The sequence below is a fragment of the Chiloscyllium punctatum genome, chromosome 38 (genome assembly GCF_047496795.1).
Source record: "Chiloscyllium punctatum isolate Juve2018m chromosome 38, sChiPun1.3, whole genome shotgun sequence".
Lineage (NCBI taxonomy): Eukaryota > Metazoa > Chordata > Chondrichthyes > Orectolobiformes > Hemiscylliidae > Chiloscyllium > Chiloscyllium punctatum.
Genome location: NC_092776.1, coordinates 47,734,557 through 47,749,509, shown reverse-complemented (window position 1 = coordinate 47,749,509; position 14,953 = coordinate 47,734,557). Strand labels below are relative to the sequence as shown.

At 41.3% G+C, this 14,953-nt stretch overlaps 1 protein-coding gene across 1 annotated transcript in view; it reads left to right on the top strand.

Moving 5' to 3' along the window:
* Positions 1–12,081, top strand: part of LOC140463603 (uncharacterized) — a 55,323-nt gene extending 43,242 nt beyond the window's left edge. Inside the window, exons 8-12 of the mRNA XM_072557820.1 lie at positions 1,191–1,209; positions 3,590–3,615; positions 4,566–4,637; positions 5,238–5,311; positions 9,715–12,081. Of these exons, the coding sequence (XP_072413921.1) occupies positions 1,191–1,209; positions 3,590–3,615; positions 4,566–4,637; positions 5,238–5,311; positions 9,715–9,808 (285 nt within the window). The 3' untranslated portion in view covers positions 9,809–12,081. The remainder of the gene's footprint in view (positions 1–1,190; positions 1,210–3,589; positions 3,616–4,565; positions 4,638–5,237; positions 5,312–9,714) is intronic.
* Positions 12,082–14,953: the final 2,872 nt, after the last annotated feature.

Below are 14,953 nucleotides of genomic sequence, written 5' to 3'. Positions count from 1 at the left end.
AGAAACTACAAAGAGCAGAGGAAAAAACACCTGTACAGCATATTCAAAAAGAGGGTGTACCAATGACACGGTCCGCCAGTTTCTCCGTAACAAACTCCAAAAAGCAGACAAAACATGCCCAGAAACCCTAGCCACTCTCCCCTCCATCAAAGACATCTCAGACATGATTGCTAGACTACTCAGACCCCTTGGCATCATGGCAGCCCACAAACCCACCAACACACTAAAACAGTAGCTAATGAACTTAAAGGACCCTAGACCGACAACGAGCAAAACTAACGTCATTTACAAAGTACCGTGCAAGAACTCTGACAAACACTACATTGGACAAACAGGCAGAAAACTAGCCACCAGGACACATGAACATCAACTAGCCACGAAAGGCATGACCCATTCTCACTAGCATCCTTACATACAGATGAGGAAGGACACCACCTTGACTGGGACAACACATCCATCCTAGGACCAGCCACTCCGAGACACTCACGCAAATTCCTAGAAGCATGGCATTCTGACCGGAACTCTATCAACAAACACTTTGATTCAACCCCATTTACCACCATCTGAGAAAAAGAACCGGAAATGACATCACCAACCCAAGGAAACCTAAACACAAAAATAGAAAGCAGAATGTAACACTAGTGCTTCACCGGAGGCTCACTGATGTTACCTAGTATGGTAATGAAACGTCTGAAAACAAACCTTCCAACCTAGTGAGCAAACTTACATCTATAAACCGTCATATTGCCTTCCATGCATATTTACAAATGGGGTAATTCAGAACTCGCAGTATTTCTACACGTCGCAATCCATGATTTTCCTTAATTTACTTGCAACTATATATTACCACTTATCTGTATAGCCTAGAATTTGCAGTGTGCTAAATTGATTTTGCACAGTGTTTGATCCAATTGCTGGTTTTTCATAGAACTGTGAGTGATTCTGTACCCTATTTGCCACATTACACAGTAAAGTTTTGAAATTAAATTTTGAAGTTTCTGACACGTTAAGTGTTTTAAATCAATTTGTTGGAGGGTCTTTAATCTCTGAGTCCATGGTTATGGGTTCAAGATCCATGCAGAGACCTGACCATGAAATCATGTGATTCCTTTACATTTCTATTAAAATCTAGATCTCTCTTCATCTAAGTCTGACATGTTTGCTAATTGCTTTCTGTTTCTTCTCCACAGATACTGGAGGTGAAAAATGGTAACTATTTGGCGACTCAGATTTCCTCACATGAGCACTTGTCTTATTTGTCATCAGCTGAGCCATTTTCCACGGTTACGTACATAGTTAATGTATCTCGATCTTTTTTTATAAAAGTCTGAAGTTTTCCTGCAGTTGACATTAATCTTTTGGGGCGCTCATTCTGTCACAGGATCATCTTCCTGTTGACAGAATCATAGAGCATGGAAACAGACTCTTTGATCCAACCAGTCCATGCTGATCATAATCCCAAACTAGACTAGTCCCACCTGCCTGTGCTTTGCCCATATCCTTCCAAACCTTTCCCATTCATGAACTTATCCAAACGTCTTTTAAATTTTGTAACTGTACTTGCATTCGTCAGTTCCTCTAGAAGTTCATTCCAATCGTGAACCACTCTCAGTGTAAAAAAAAACCTCATTTTTAAAAAAAAATCTCCTCTCACCTTAAAAATATGCCCCTCAGTCTTGAAATCTCCCACCCTAGGGATTTTTGTCTTGACCTCCCTGCTTTAATACACAATTAAGAATATTACAGTTAATGTAGATGTTAATATTTAATCCAGTACAACTGCATTCTGTGCCCTGTAGCCTATTACATTAGGCAAAGCCTCTGATATGCTTATATCCTTTTCACACCTTTCCTTCTTATCCAACTCTCTGCACAAATATAGGTGCATTTTTAGTCCATTTGACCATTACTAACACCCACAAAATTGCAACTTTTCCCTATGACCGATTTTATCTCCATATGTGAAGCTGATATTGACTCTTATTCATGCCCAGAATTAAGATGCAAATTGGAATGCACTCTACCTAAGCACCAAATTGCCAGAGTAAGTTGGCTCACTTGCAGTTGTCAGAATAGTTGTAGTAAGGTGTAAAGTGGAATAGTGATCCAAGCCTTTGGCGATATTATTCTTGGAGCAGGGGTATCGTTTCACCCAAAAGAAGCTAGATATCAGGTTTCTATTGAACAATATATGTTGCAAATTGATAATCAGTAAATCATTATCAGGCCCCTGATAGCCAGTACTGTTATATTCTGTCACATCACAGTTTAGTATATGAGCCCTCTCCAGTCACTGGCTTATAATGAGCATTTGTAACGGCCAGGTCATTTAATTGTGGACTGAAATGGGGAAAGTACTAAGGATTGTTGGAGGATTCCAACGTATATGGAATCTAAGTGATCTGACACTCAGAACCTCCATTTTCACAGCTGCATCTTTGAGTGGTGGTTAAAGTGTGTTTCCAGATTATCTGGTGTTGAGACGCTGTGTACAGTTGGAGGCTTGGTTGGTATAAGTAGCTAATTGGCCTGTAAAACTATTGACCAGTTATCAATGACAAAGGCTTATCAACAATTGTGTGATTGGTTTCAAGGAAGTTGAAGAGCTTGGAAATGTGAACAAGATACAGAGAAGTCTTCAGATCTCCACCAGATCAGGAGCTTTCTGTTCTTGCAGTAAAACCCAATTTAAATCTGAAGAAAGCCAGTTTATCTTCCCTTCAGTTCATGTATGCTGCAACTTTTAACTGGTAAATCCTTTAACTGGTTAACCTTTTATACGTGAACCAGCCACTCTGTACCTCTTGCAATCCAGCAGAAACATTCAGAGAAGGAGGACTGAGAAGCAATGTTTTAATCATAAAGACCATGTCAACAGTCCTGTAGCCAGGAAATACTAAACAGCTTTCCCAGTTTTTCCTTCTCTTTATAACGTCCTAATTTATTTTCCTGTCTGCCTCTTTTGAGTGTGTGTACAAGGTTAAGTTTAATTTAGTAGAGTTATATGCTATTGATTCAAAATTGTTTACCTGTAGCTAGAGTCTAATTATTTGTAAGTTTAGTTAAGTACAGAAAACTGGTTCTTGATTTCTGTTATCCCTGGTCTTAAAGACTGATTGATTGGTTTGAGGAGTTTTGCATACTTGAGTACAGTCTTTCACCTTTTGTGATGTCTTTGGGAACAATCAATTGCTAGCACAATATCCCAGTCAGCAGTAACACAGTGAAGTCGTTGTAAAGTAAAATGGGGTTGCTGATGTATACCTGCCAGGATTCAGCAGGGGTGGTTGGTTAAAAAGAATCCCTTTCTTTCTCAATTAGTTGACAGTGCAAAAAGAATTAATTTGGTGATTATTCTCATACATCTGTCTGATGAGATTGGACAGGTTCTGAAAGGCATTCATAGAAATTGTAGAGATTAGTTACATCTATTAAGGTTGAAATTGGACATTAACTTCTGGAGAGGCATTTTTCTGCAGTAGCAGGCACTAGGTAATGGGAAGCAATGTGCGTTACTTTCTAACTGAAGGTATGGTTGGTGTTTTTAAGAACATTTTTGAGACTTACCTGTTTTTTATTTGTGCTTCAGGTAAAGAAATGTCTGAGCAACTGGAGGTAAGGAATAAATTGTAACAATGGTCAAAAGCTGTTCATTGAGTAACACCTAGAAATTAGTCAAGCCAATAGTGACCAATGGTTATCTTTCATTATGGCAAGGATGAGCAAGGAGAGATTGTGTTATCAAATCAAAGCAATAGTTTTCAAATGAAAGAGTAAAACAGTGTCAGGTGTTCCAGCACCACCTTCTCAGTGTATCTTGGAATACGCAATAAATATGACCTTCCCAATTAAATCCACTTGCCAAGAATGTGCACTATTACAATTGAGCATTCCTGGTGAGGAATGCTGCTGACAGGGAGTACTGTTCAGGACATTTACTGATCTGAGGCCTTCCTGTCCAGACCTCTCAAACAAATGGGTTAGAGTCAGAGGCACTGGTCTCAGCGTTTCCTAACCAGGGCTCCCTTTTGAGCATCACACCCCACTGGGGAGTGCTCAGTTTAGAAAATAGTCTCTTATGTATATAACCAGTAAATATGTTTTGTGATCAATATTACCACAAACAGGCCTGATAGACCAATGCTTATAATTCATATTAATGTCATCAAAATGCAAGCTACCCCAAAAAATAAACTTCTATTTTGACTGTGGGATGCTGTGAGGGGCTTTCCTATAATTTGCATTCTTTTTCCCCCTACACCAGCACAATGGACCTGGTACAAGGGATGTGCTTTCTCTCTGTAACCACAAGAAGTGCTGGAATTTCCCTCCCTAATCCTATTAGTGGACTGTAACATTTTGTGATATTTGATGATATTCTGCAAAATGTAACGTGCAATCTGTAATGTGATAGTTTGAGTGGTGAATTATATCTTGAATCTCAGTTGTGCTTGCATAGCTTCACAACCTTGAGTTAAAGTTTCAACACTTTGCCTTGTTCTCAGTTATAGCTCTGTCTCACAGAATAACACACAATCTGATTGTTCTCCTTTTGATTTTTACAGGTACCAGGTACTGTGTGCAGTCCACTGATCTGTACAGAAACTTTTGTCCGAGCTTTTGGTTCTCCTTTAGTGGTATCCTTTTATAGCATTTTAAATAATCACGCAGAGATATGTAGGTCTGTAAGGGGCCATTGCATGTTATGGTGGAAATGAATTATTTTCCATAATTGTGTAGTTACAATGCTGCATTTAGTTCATTTTCTTGGTCCATTTATCCCCTGGCACAGTTTATGCTCAGAAAACAGCATTGATGCTAAACAGTTTCCACAGAGTCAGAAGATTTAAAGAAGGTTTAGCATTGCTAATTGTTGCTTTTGAAAGAAAAGATCTGTGCCTAAATGAACAACTAATCAGAGAGCTAAAAGGTTAATAAAAAATTTGCAACTAACACTGCTGCAGCTGCAACAGTAGAGGTTTGAATCAGTAGCTTTCAGTTTTAGTCACAGAGCTAAAGAATGACACAGAACTGGTGCTATTGTAAGTTCCAACCAGTTATATCTGTGCTGCTCCATTCGTGCCATTGTTGGAAAGTGTTCCATGATGCCACAAACCAATGGAACAGTGGTGGCCAGTCGAGAACATTAAAATCTCATTCCTCCAACCCTCTGCAGGAACAATTCAAAATAAATTCTAAATGGTTATATTCCTGATTTGCTGAAAATCTGAAATGAGAACAGGAAGTTCAGCAGGTCTGGCAGCATCTGTGGAGAGACAAGCAGAGTTAACTTAAGGACATTTGTGTGTGGGTAGGTCATTGAACTATTCTGTTCAAGTCTGCTCTGCAATTCAATACAATCGTGCCATCTTCAAACACTGTCTCCAGACCCATTTATGTCAGTGATATTTAGAAATCTGTCAATCTCAAAGCATACTCAGTGACTCAGCTTCTGCAGTCCTTGGGGGTACAGAGTTCCAAAGATTCACAACTTGCTAGGAAAAGTAAATTCTCTTCATCCATGCCCTGAGTGGCTATTCCTTTATTTTTAAATTGTACTCCCCATTTCATTGCGAACACTTCATCTGAAGGTTTTGATGAAATCATCTCTCTTCCTTTTGAGACTCTAGAGAATACAAAAAGCAGAGAACAATACAGCACAGGAACAGGCCCTTCGGCCCTCCAAGCCTGTGCTGATACATTTTGCCCCTTCATACTAAAACTGTCTTCACTTGCAGGATCTGTGTCCTTCTATTACCTTCCATTTTATGTATTCATCCAGGTGCTTCTTGAGTGCTGCTATTGTGTCTGCTTCCACCACTACCTCTGGCAGTTTGTTCCAGACACTCACTACCCTTTGTGTGGAAAAACTTGCCTCACACATCTTTTTTTAACACAGGCCCAATTTGGACTATCTCTCTTCATGGGATAGTCCTACTATACTGAGAACAAGTCTGGTGAACCTCATTGCCTGTCATTATGGGAATAACATCTTTCCTGAGATAAGGAAAACCAAAACGGCACACAGTGTTTCAGGTGCAGTCTGACCAAACTCCTATATAATTGATGCAAGACGTCACTACTTCACTACTCCTGTATTCAAATCCCCTTCGAATAAAGGATAACATTATCATTCAGTGACTTATTGACAACAATCACCAAGGTCCTTTTGTACATCTACATTTTATAATCTCTTATTATTTAAGACATAACTCTACATCTGTTTCTCCTACTAAAGTGAATAGTCTCACATTTTTCCACATTATATTCCATTTACTATGTTCTTGTCCTCTGACCAAATCCTCTTGAAGTTGCTTTATATCTTTCTCACAGCACACATTCCCACCTTGCTTTGGGGCATTTATAAGCTTGGAGATATTATGTGTGCTTCCCATATCCAAATCACTTGACTGTAAAAGCAGGAATGTACATCTGAGACTCTGTCAGGCTCTGGTCAGACCATATTTGGAGTATTGCATTCAGTTTTGGGCCTCATCTCAGGAAGGATGTACTGGCCTTGGAGCATGTTCAGAGGAGGTTCATGAAAAGCCTAAGATGTAAGGAACGTTTGAGGACTCTGGGTTTATACTTGATGGAGTTTAGAAGGATGACGGGTGTTCTAATTAAAACCTATAGAATACAGAATGGCCTGGACAGAGTAGATGTTGGGAAAATGTTTCCATTGGTGGGAGAGACTAGGACCCAAGAGCACATCCTTGGAGTAAATGGAAGACCTTTTGGAACAGAGATAAGGAGAAATGTCTTCAGCCACAGAGTGGTGAATCTATGGAATTCGTTGCCACAGAAGGCTTGAGGCCAGGTCATTCAGTCCGTTTAAGAGTGAGATAGATAGGTTCTTGCGTATTAAGGGTTATGGGGAGAAGGGTGTTGAGAAACCTATCATCCATGATCGAATGGTGGAGCAGACTTGATATGTGAATGGCCTAATAACTGCTCCTATGTCTTATGGTCTTTATGTGATCATTTTAAATAGCTGATCCTTAGTCATTGACTCTTCAATAAGAGGAAATGTTTCTAAAGCCATGAGATTTAATGCAACATGGATTCTGAAATACCTGCACAGAGGCCAGTATCCCATTACCAAGTCACCTTTTATTTACACATGGAGAGTCCTTGACACCGATCCATTTCCCTCCGAGCCAGCTCTCCGATTGAACAGAACTGCTGACAGTCCTGTTTATAGCTTGGAGAAAGTGAGGACTGCAGATGCTGGAGATCAGAGTTGAGAATTGTGGTGCTGGAAAAGTGCAGCAGGTCAGGCAGTATCCGAGGAGCAGGAGAATTCCTGATTAAGTCCTCATGAAGGGCTTATGCCTGAAATGTCAATTCTCCTGCTGCTCAGATGCTGTCTGACCTGCTGTGCTTTTCCAGCACCATAGTATTGACTCCTGTTTATGTCTGTCAGCCAGGGCTCCCTGATTGGATCAGATTACCAGCCCTAATCAGGGAACTCCTATTCGATGAGGTCCTCTTGGCTGACCTCTGTATAATCACTACAGATTCAATGCAGCATTGATAAAATCGGCATCCCAAAGCAACTTTAAAGGAGTGTTTAGTATTCTGGACGATTGCCAGAACTAGCAGGCCCATCCTCACTGTTAACCCTGACCATTGGTAATTTAAAATGTGATTCCTTTTGAAGATCACTGTTGCCTTGAAGGGTATAAAGCTATGCTGATGGATTGGTTCAAGCAGAGGTGAAGATGTTTGGAACCCTACTTTTTAAGTTGAAAGTTAAGAGTGTATGTTCTGGGCATAGAGTGTTGCGTTATGAATAATTCAGCAGATTTTTCTGAATGTCTGCTGCGATTACAAACTAGATTGTGACTATTACTCTTTTGACCATTTACTCCGTTTTCACTGAGGCTTCAAGTGCACGATACTCCAGGTTTTTCTCTTTCCCATCTCCTCATTACATTGAAAGAAGATCATTGTAGCACCTCACAATTCTCTGAATTGTAATTTCTTACTGTCAATGTTTTTTTTTAATTTGCATTCTGAACAATTCAAACTTGATGCTGTCTCGTCTGGATATTTTGATTTTTTTTGGGAGGTAGATTGTCCTTCAATCCAACTGCTCTGTGTTAGTGTTTGTATGAGCCTCCTCCTATCCTTTTATTATTAAACTATGGTTGATAAGGTACCCACCAAACATAAGCAACCCTTTACAGCTCTCTGAAAGGAGTATGCCCTCCACAACACCATGGTCTACCCCTCTACCACTCCTACACCCTGGCCTCTTCTTGCTTTAGGAGTCCCAACACGTACCTTTTTCCTACTTTGCCCTCATTAAAACAAGTGCCCAAACATTCCTTCCAGCTGAGGCAACGATTTACATGGACTTGTTTCAGTTTACTATCTTGTATTTTCTGTATGCAATGTGGTCTCCTCTCCACTGGGGACACCAGAGGCAGATGGGCCGATTGATTTGTGGAACACATCTGCTTTGTCTGTGTCAGCCTAGGTGGCCTGTCGTTTAAATTCTCAGCCCTGCTGAAGATTTTGTTCTCGACTTACTGCATTGTTGCCCAAGTTTCCGCTAGAACAACACCTTATCTTTCAATTAGGTACTTTACCACCATGGGATTCAGCATCGCATTCCATAACTTCAGATGATAAACTCGCTCCCATCATTTTGTTTCATTTTCTTTTCCTATTTTGGTTTTGTATCTTGTACTTGCGCTTTCACACATTTTCTCTGGGGCCAACTTTTGTTTATCTTCCCCTTATTGCTACTCCTTTTGGACTTATAGAACTACCTCTTCTGTCACTCCATCTCGCCCAACTTCCACTGTATCTTCCTTTTTGTCCCATGCATAAATCACTCAAAGGGTATTACATTTTCAACTTTCTCTGTTCTGGTGAAAGAAATGTAAACTCTGTTTCTCTCCCAACAAGCTGCCTGACCTGCTGAATTTCTCCAGCATGGTATTTATTTCAGACTTCCAGTATCCATGTGGTTCTGTTGTGTGCTCAGTATATCCTTCCATGACTTTATCCTTTTGGAATTCCCACATCTGACTGCCCACTTAGAAGGGTCCCTTCTGAATTCTGATTGGATTTCTTGATAACTATCCCCCTCAAGTGGAAATGTGATTACTTACAGTATGGAAACAGGCCCTTCGGCCCAACAAATCCACACCGTCCCTCTGAAGAGCAACCCACCCAGACCCCTACAGTTACCCCTTCACCAAACATTACGGGCAATTTAGCATGGCCAATTCACCTAACCTGCACATCTTTTGGACTGTGGGAGGGAACCGGAGCACTCGGAGGAAATCCACGCAGACACTGGGAGAATGTGCAAACTCCACACAGACAGTTGCCTGAGACGGGAATTGAACCCAGGTCTGTAGTGCTGTGAGGCAGCAGTGCTAACCACTGTGCCACCCAGTCATCATTATGACACCCAGTCATAATTTTTAATGAACCTATGAGCAGGTCTTTCTTATATATTAAAAAAAGGCTGTTCAATCTTTGTTTTCTTTCAATTTTGTCAATACTTTTACTAGGCTATGTTGTGAACCTTTACAATGAAGGTCGGCTGTGGGAAGAAAAGTGGTTTCAGGCTTAAACCAGAATAGTTGCTGTTGTGAATATTAGGGAGGAACTCCCTCAGGGACTTTGAATTGCAATCTTCCATTCTTCAAGCTTGGTATTGAATAACTGATGTCTTTTCTCTTTCTCGGACAGACATTGTGCTTACCGAGGAGCATTTGCAAATGATAGTGATGGAAGTGGAACCGAAAATATACCATCAACTTGGGATAAGCTTAGGGCAAACTGAACCTATGCTGCAGCAGATTCGAGCTGATTACCATGACAATATAAAGCAACAGGGTTATCATATACTGTATTCCTGGCTCCAGGCTCATGGAAAGAAAGGTGCATTTCCTGCATTGATTAACACGTTCAGGAAATTGGGATATGTCACCACTGCTGAAAACATTGTGGAAAAACTTATTCCAAAACAGGAGGGTACAATTGACACCAGCACACTGGATGGGAGCGAAAATGACAGAGTGGCAGATATGGTGCTTTAGATGCTTTATTAGTTCCCTCAGGTCACCTGTATTCATCAGTGATTTCAATGTTTGTTACAAGTTGCAAGTTATCATGTTCAGGCTAGAGTAGTTCTGTGCTCAACTGATTTAACCACCCCAGGCATAACTTGTTAAGTGACTTCGAAATTGCAGCAAAGATTGGCAAACATCTTAAAAATGGGACATTGCAGTGATGGATCTAAAATTAACCCGTTCTTATCATTTAGTCATAGAACCTTTAATGAACCTTTTGCCAAACAGAAAATCTCTCTCTGGTACCGTTTTTAAAATAGTTTCTTTCCACTTACTTTGCTGACCATTTATGGAAAAACATAGGAAGAGTGACTTATATGTGAAATGCAAAAGAGAAGTCTTCAGACTAAGTCTATCATGCAAGTGGTCAGTCACAAATGAGTAACATCCATTTCTAATGCAGTAACATATGGATATTAATGTCCAAAGCTGTGATTCCATATCTGCCATTGATTTTATGTAGCTTGCCTATTCCAACAAAACTGTATCAGTCTGCATTTTAATCCAAATTTGACAACTTTACCTTTTATGCTGATGTTAAAGTGACCTGAGGTGGAACAAATCAGATTCTGGTTTACTGCACAGTGCAGGGTTATTGCATATCTGGCCACATGTAGCAGTTTGACTGTTTGCTTTACATTGCTGCAATGCCCCAATACTCCCCAGTGCTCAACTATTAGATTCCTATTAACTGGACCAAGAAATCCCATTGCACACAGTTGGTGATGCTGGTCTAACTCTGGGTTGATTGAGGGTGGGAGGAATGTGGGCCCTTGTGCCGTGGGGCAGAAGTAATACGGGTATATCCAATATTTGTTAACTGATTTCTTACTGTAGGAAGTGACACAGCAGGGAGATGAAACACATGTTCACATCTTCTTCCAAGTTTAATTTTCTCCTAGAATAGGTCACCAATCTGTCAGCATGGGCTCTAGCCTCAGAAGCATCACTCTTCATCCACAATGGCGAAGCAGGGGACTCTCTCATTCATAGGACTTCCATGGGCACATCAGAAGGACTTGCAGGCTGATAATTGACCTGTTTGACAACATCACCATTGACCAGGCCATCAAACTCTGACGGAGCGTTTGAATTCAGAGTAAACCACTTTGCCACAAAACTGCCTGTCATTTATTTACCACCTCTGTCGAAAACCAAGGGGTTGGTCAAAAGCTGGTGAAGCTTTGATACATTTGTGTCAAAACATAACATTAGATTTATTTGACGGGTTAATCTCCTTTTAACTACCTTTTATTAAAACCTATTTTTAAATACCTGTTTTTATTACTACAAATTTAATAATTTTAGAGTTTGGTATGGAATTTTATCAGCAATTTTTATTTTTGAAAAGTGCAAATGCTCAGTTGATCAGTATAATTCTACCAGCATTGATCAATATAGAGTGTAGAACAAAGGGATATTAAAAAAAACTTATTGCATCTTCAATTACTCAGCAGTGACTGTCTTTAAATTCACTGTTGTTATTTTGGAGTAAGTTATGAGGCAACAGCGCTCCCTACTGACCTTGAGAAAGTTAGCCTGGAGCTCTTGTAAAGTTCTCACCATAGAGATTGCTTTTCCTGAAGGCAAGTTAAATCTAGTGGCAAGGTCACCATTGACTGCAGTCTGCGGGTGCTTCAATAGTTTCTTAGGAGGAGTTTAGAGTCAGGGACTGTGCTCCAGTTATTCTGTAAACTCCAGGCTTGGCTGTCAGTTCCAGTGGAATAATGATGCCAGTTGCTGCAGTTTCACGCTTAACTGCAGAACAAAATCTGTTACATTGCTCCATGTGCCATCATTGTGAAAATGCTCTGTTCTTGCAAGTGCCTGTTTAATGTGAATTTATCTTGATTATTTTTGTGAGTGCAATACAGAACAAATCTAGGGATTACAGACAGTGAACAAAGCACAGAATCCCTACAACTTATCACTCAAAGTTTTAATGATTTGGAGATGGTGCCAAATAAAACCTGTTGGATTATAACCTGGTGTTGTACGATTTTTTTTAAGGAGGCGTGAGCTGTGTATTAATGGATTAATAAGTATCAAAATAAGTACTAGGCCTCTTGTGATGCAGTGGCTGTATCCCTTCCTCTGAGTTAGGAGGCCTGTGTTCAGGACCCCCCCTTTCCAGAGGTGCAATATAACATCTCTGAACAAGTTAATTAGAAAATATCAAAAACAAATACTGTCAACACAGCATTGTCCCATCGTTTGATAGCCAACTGTGATTCTTAAAGACCTGTGCCGGTCCACAAATGATCTCCCCGGATTTCTAAACTATGGGGCTTACGAAAGATGCATCAGCATGAACAAGAGTTTAAAACAACAAGAAAGGTTCACTCTACTGTTGTCGTTTTCTGCACGACTGTGTTCACTAAATGTTGCTAACCTTAATGAAACAAAATGGATGACTGGAAACAGATTTATTTGCAACAGTTTCTCTGCTACTCTGTTGTAAATGCTCATTACAAACTAGGCTCTGGGGTAGGTACTGCAATTCTGGGATCCCCTTCTGCCATTTATTCAGTTCACAGCTGGTTTAATTCTTACTCATCCCCAACAAGCCTCAACAGCATTTTGAGGGAGAGCTTTACATTTTTCTACTGTTGCGTTTTTTTTTGTTTGTAGTGAAGTATTTCCTGACACCAAGCTCTAATATGCAGACAATTAAAATTCAGCTCTTCAGAGAGAAGGTAATGTGCTGTCTGTAAGCTGAACTTAGGTTACATAGGACTTTCTTTTTACTTAAGTGATTAATTCGTATTGATGCCAGTAAAACATTAATATTTACAAGAGCCCTGCAGTGAGGAAAGAGGCCGTTCAGCCCATCAAGTCTGCACTGACCCTCCAAAATGAATCCTACCCAGAACCAAACCTCTTCACCCCTGCATTTCCCAATCTACATAGCCCAAGATCCTATCGGCAATTTATCATGGCCAATCCACCTGACCTGCACATCTTTGGAAATCACAGCACCTGGAGGAAACCCATGCAGCTGCAGAGAGAATGTGCAAGCTTCACATGGATGGTTACACAAGGCTGGAATCAAACTTGGGTACCCAGCGCTGTGAAGCAGTAGTGCTAACCACTGAGCCACTGTGCTGACCTGTACTGGTGGGAAGTGATTTCTACTTTAAACAGATAACAAACTCGAAGTGTGAATCTAGCCCAGCCCCAATTACAAATAAATCTTTCAACTTATTAGTTTGTATACGTTTAAAGTAGGTGCTGTCCAATCCACAAATCATCTTTGGCCTTTTCAGCCAGTGATGAAGATCTGGAGGACATTAAGGAGCAGCTCTGTCCAACAGAAAACCATGCTCTTTTGCCAAAAGGTCAAGCCCGGTTTGGATTGCAACAGACCAGCCAGCCTCCCTATACCCCCAACTTCCAATGTGTCATGCTCATAAGATCTTATCAGTTTGAAGTTTCCCCGCTCCATGCTATTGAAGGTCTCCAAATCCTAAATGTCTAAATACACAGTTCATGGCGTGATGTGTTTTCAGACAGGAACAAGTTCTCCCTACCTGCCTTTTATAGCTGTAATTCAGGTAAAAGCAATGACTGCAGATGCTGGAAACCAGATTTTGGATTAGTGATGCTGGAAGAGCACAGCAGTTCAGGCAGCATCCAAGGAGCTTCGAAATCGACGTTTCGGGCAAAAGCCCTTCATCAGGAATAAAGGCAGAGAGCTTTAAGTGTGGAGAGATAACCTAGAGGAAGGTGGGGATGGGGAGAAAATAGCATAGAGTACAATGGGTGAGTGGGGGAGGGGATGAAGGTGATAGGTCAGGGAGGAGAGGGTGGAGTGGATAGGTGGAAAAGGAGATAGGCAGGTAGGACAAGTCCGGACAAGTTATGGGGACAGTGCTGAGCTGGAAGTTTAGAACTAGGGTGAGGTGGGGGAAGGGGAAATGAGGAAACTGTTGAAGTCCACATTGATGCCCTGGGGTTGAAGGGTTCCGAGGCGGAAGATGCGGCGTTCTTCCTCCAGGCGTCTGGTGGTGAGGGAGCGGCGGTGAAGGAGGCCCAGGACCTCCATGTGCTCGGCAGAGTGGGAGGGGGAGTTGAAATGTTGGGCCACGGGGCGGTACCTACCCTCCCATCCTGGCACTTTCCCCTGCCACCGCAGGAACTGTAAAACCTGCGCCCACACCTCCTCCCTCACCTCTATCCAAGGCCCTAAAGGAGCCCTCCACATCCATCAAAGTTTTACTTGCACATCCACTAATATCATTTATTGTATCCGTTGCTCCCAATGCGGTCTCCTCTACATTGGGGAGACTGGGCGCCTCCTAGCAGAGCGCTTTAGTGAACATCTCCGGGACACCTGTACCAGTCAACCACACTGCTCCATAGCTGTAATTCAGTCGACCGATGCCCAGGCTGGACACTCCTACCCACTCCATCATGTAATTGTGTCTGCCCAACAATGTGTAAAATTACCCAGTTACGTCCTATCTGCAAAAAAGCAAGACAAATCCAACCAAACTCTTTGCTACCACATCAGTCTACTTTGCATCATCAGCAAATTGACAGAAGGGTCACCAGCAAAGGCATTAAGTAGCAACCTGCTTGAGGATGGTTGATATGGATTCCTCTCAGCTCAGTTGGCTCCAATGCTGCCTCTTGGAAAACAAAGGGAAAGTGATAGTGACTGCCTTTAACATTGAGGCAACATTTAACTGAATGTGACATCCAGGAGCCCCAGCCTAACGGGAAATAATCTCCACTAGTTGGAGACATACTTAGCACAAAGGAAGGTGACAGCGGTTGGTGGAGTCCAATCATCTCAGGCACAGGCTGTGACTGTGGCAGTTCCTCAAGGTAGATTAGATTCCCTACAGTGTAGA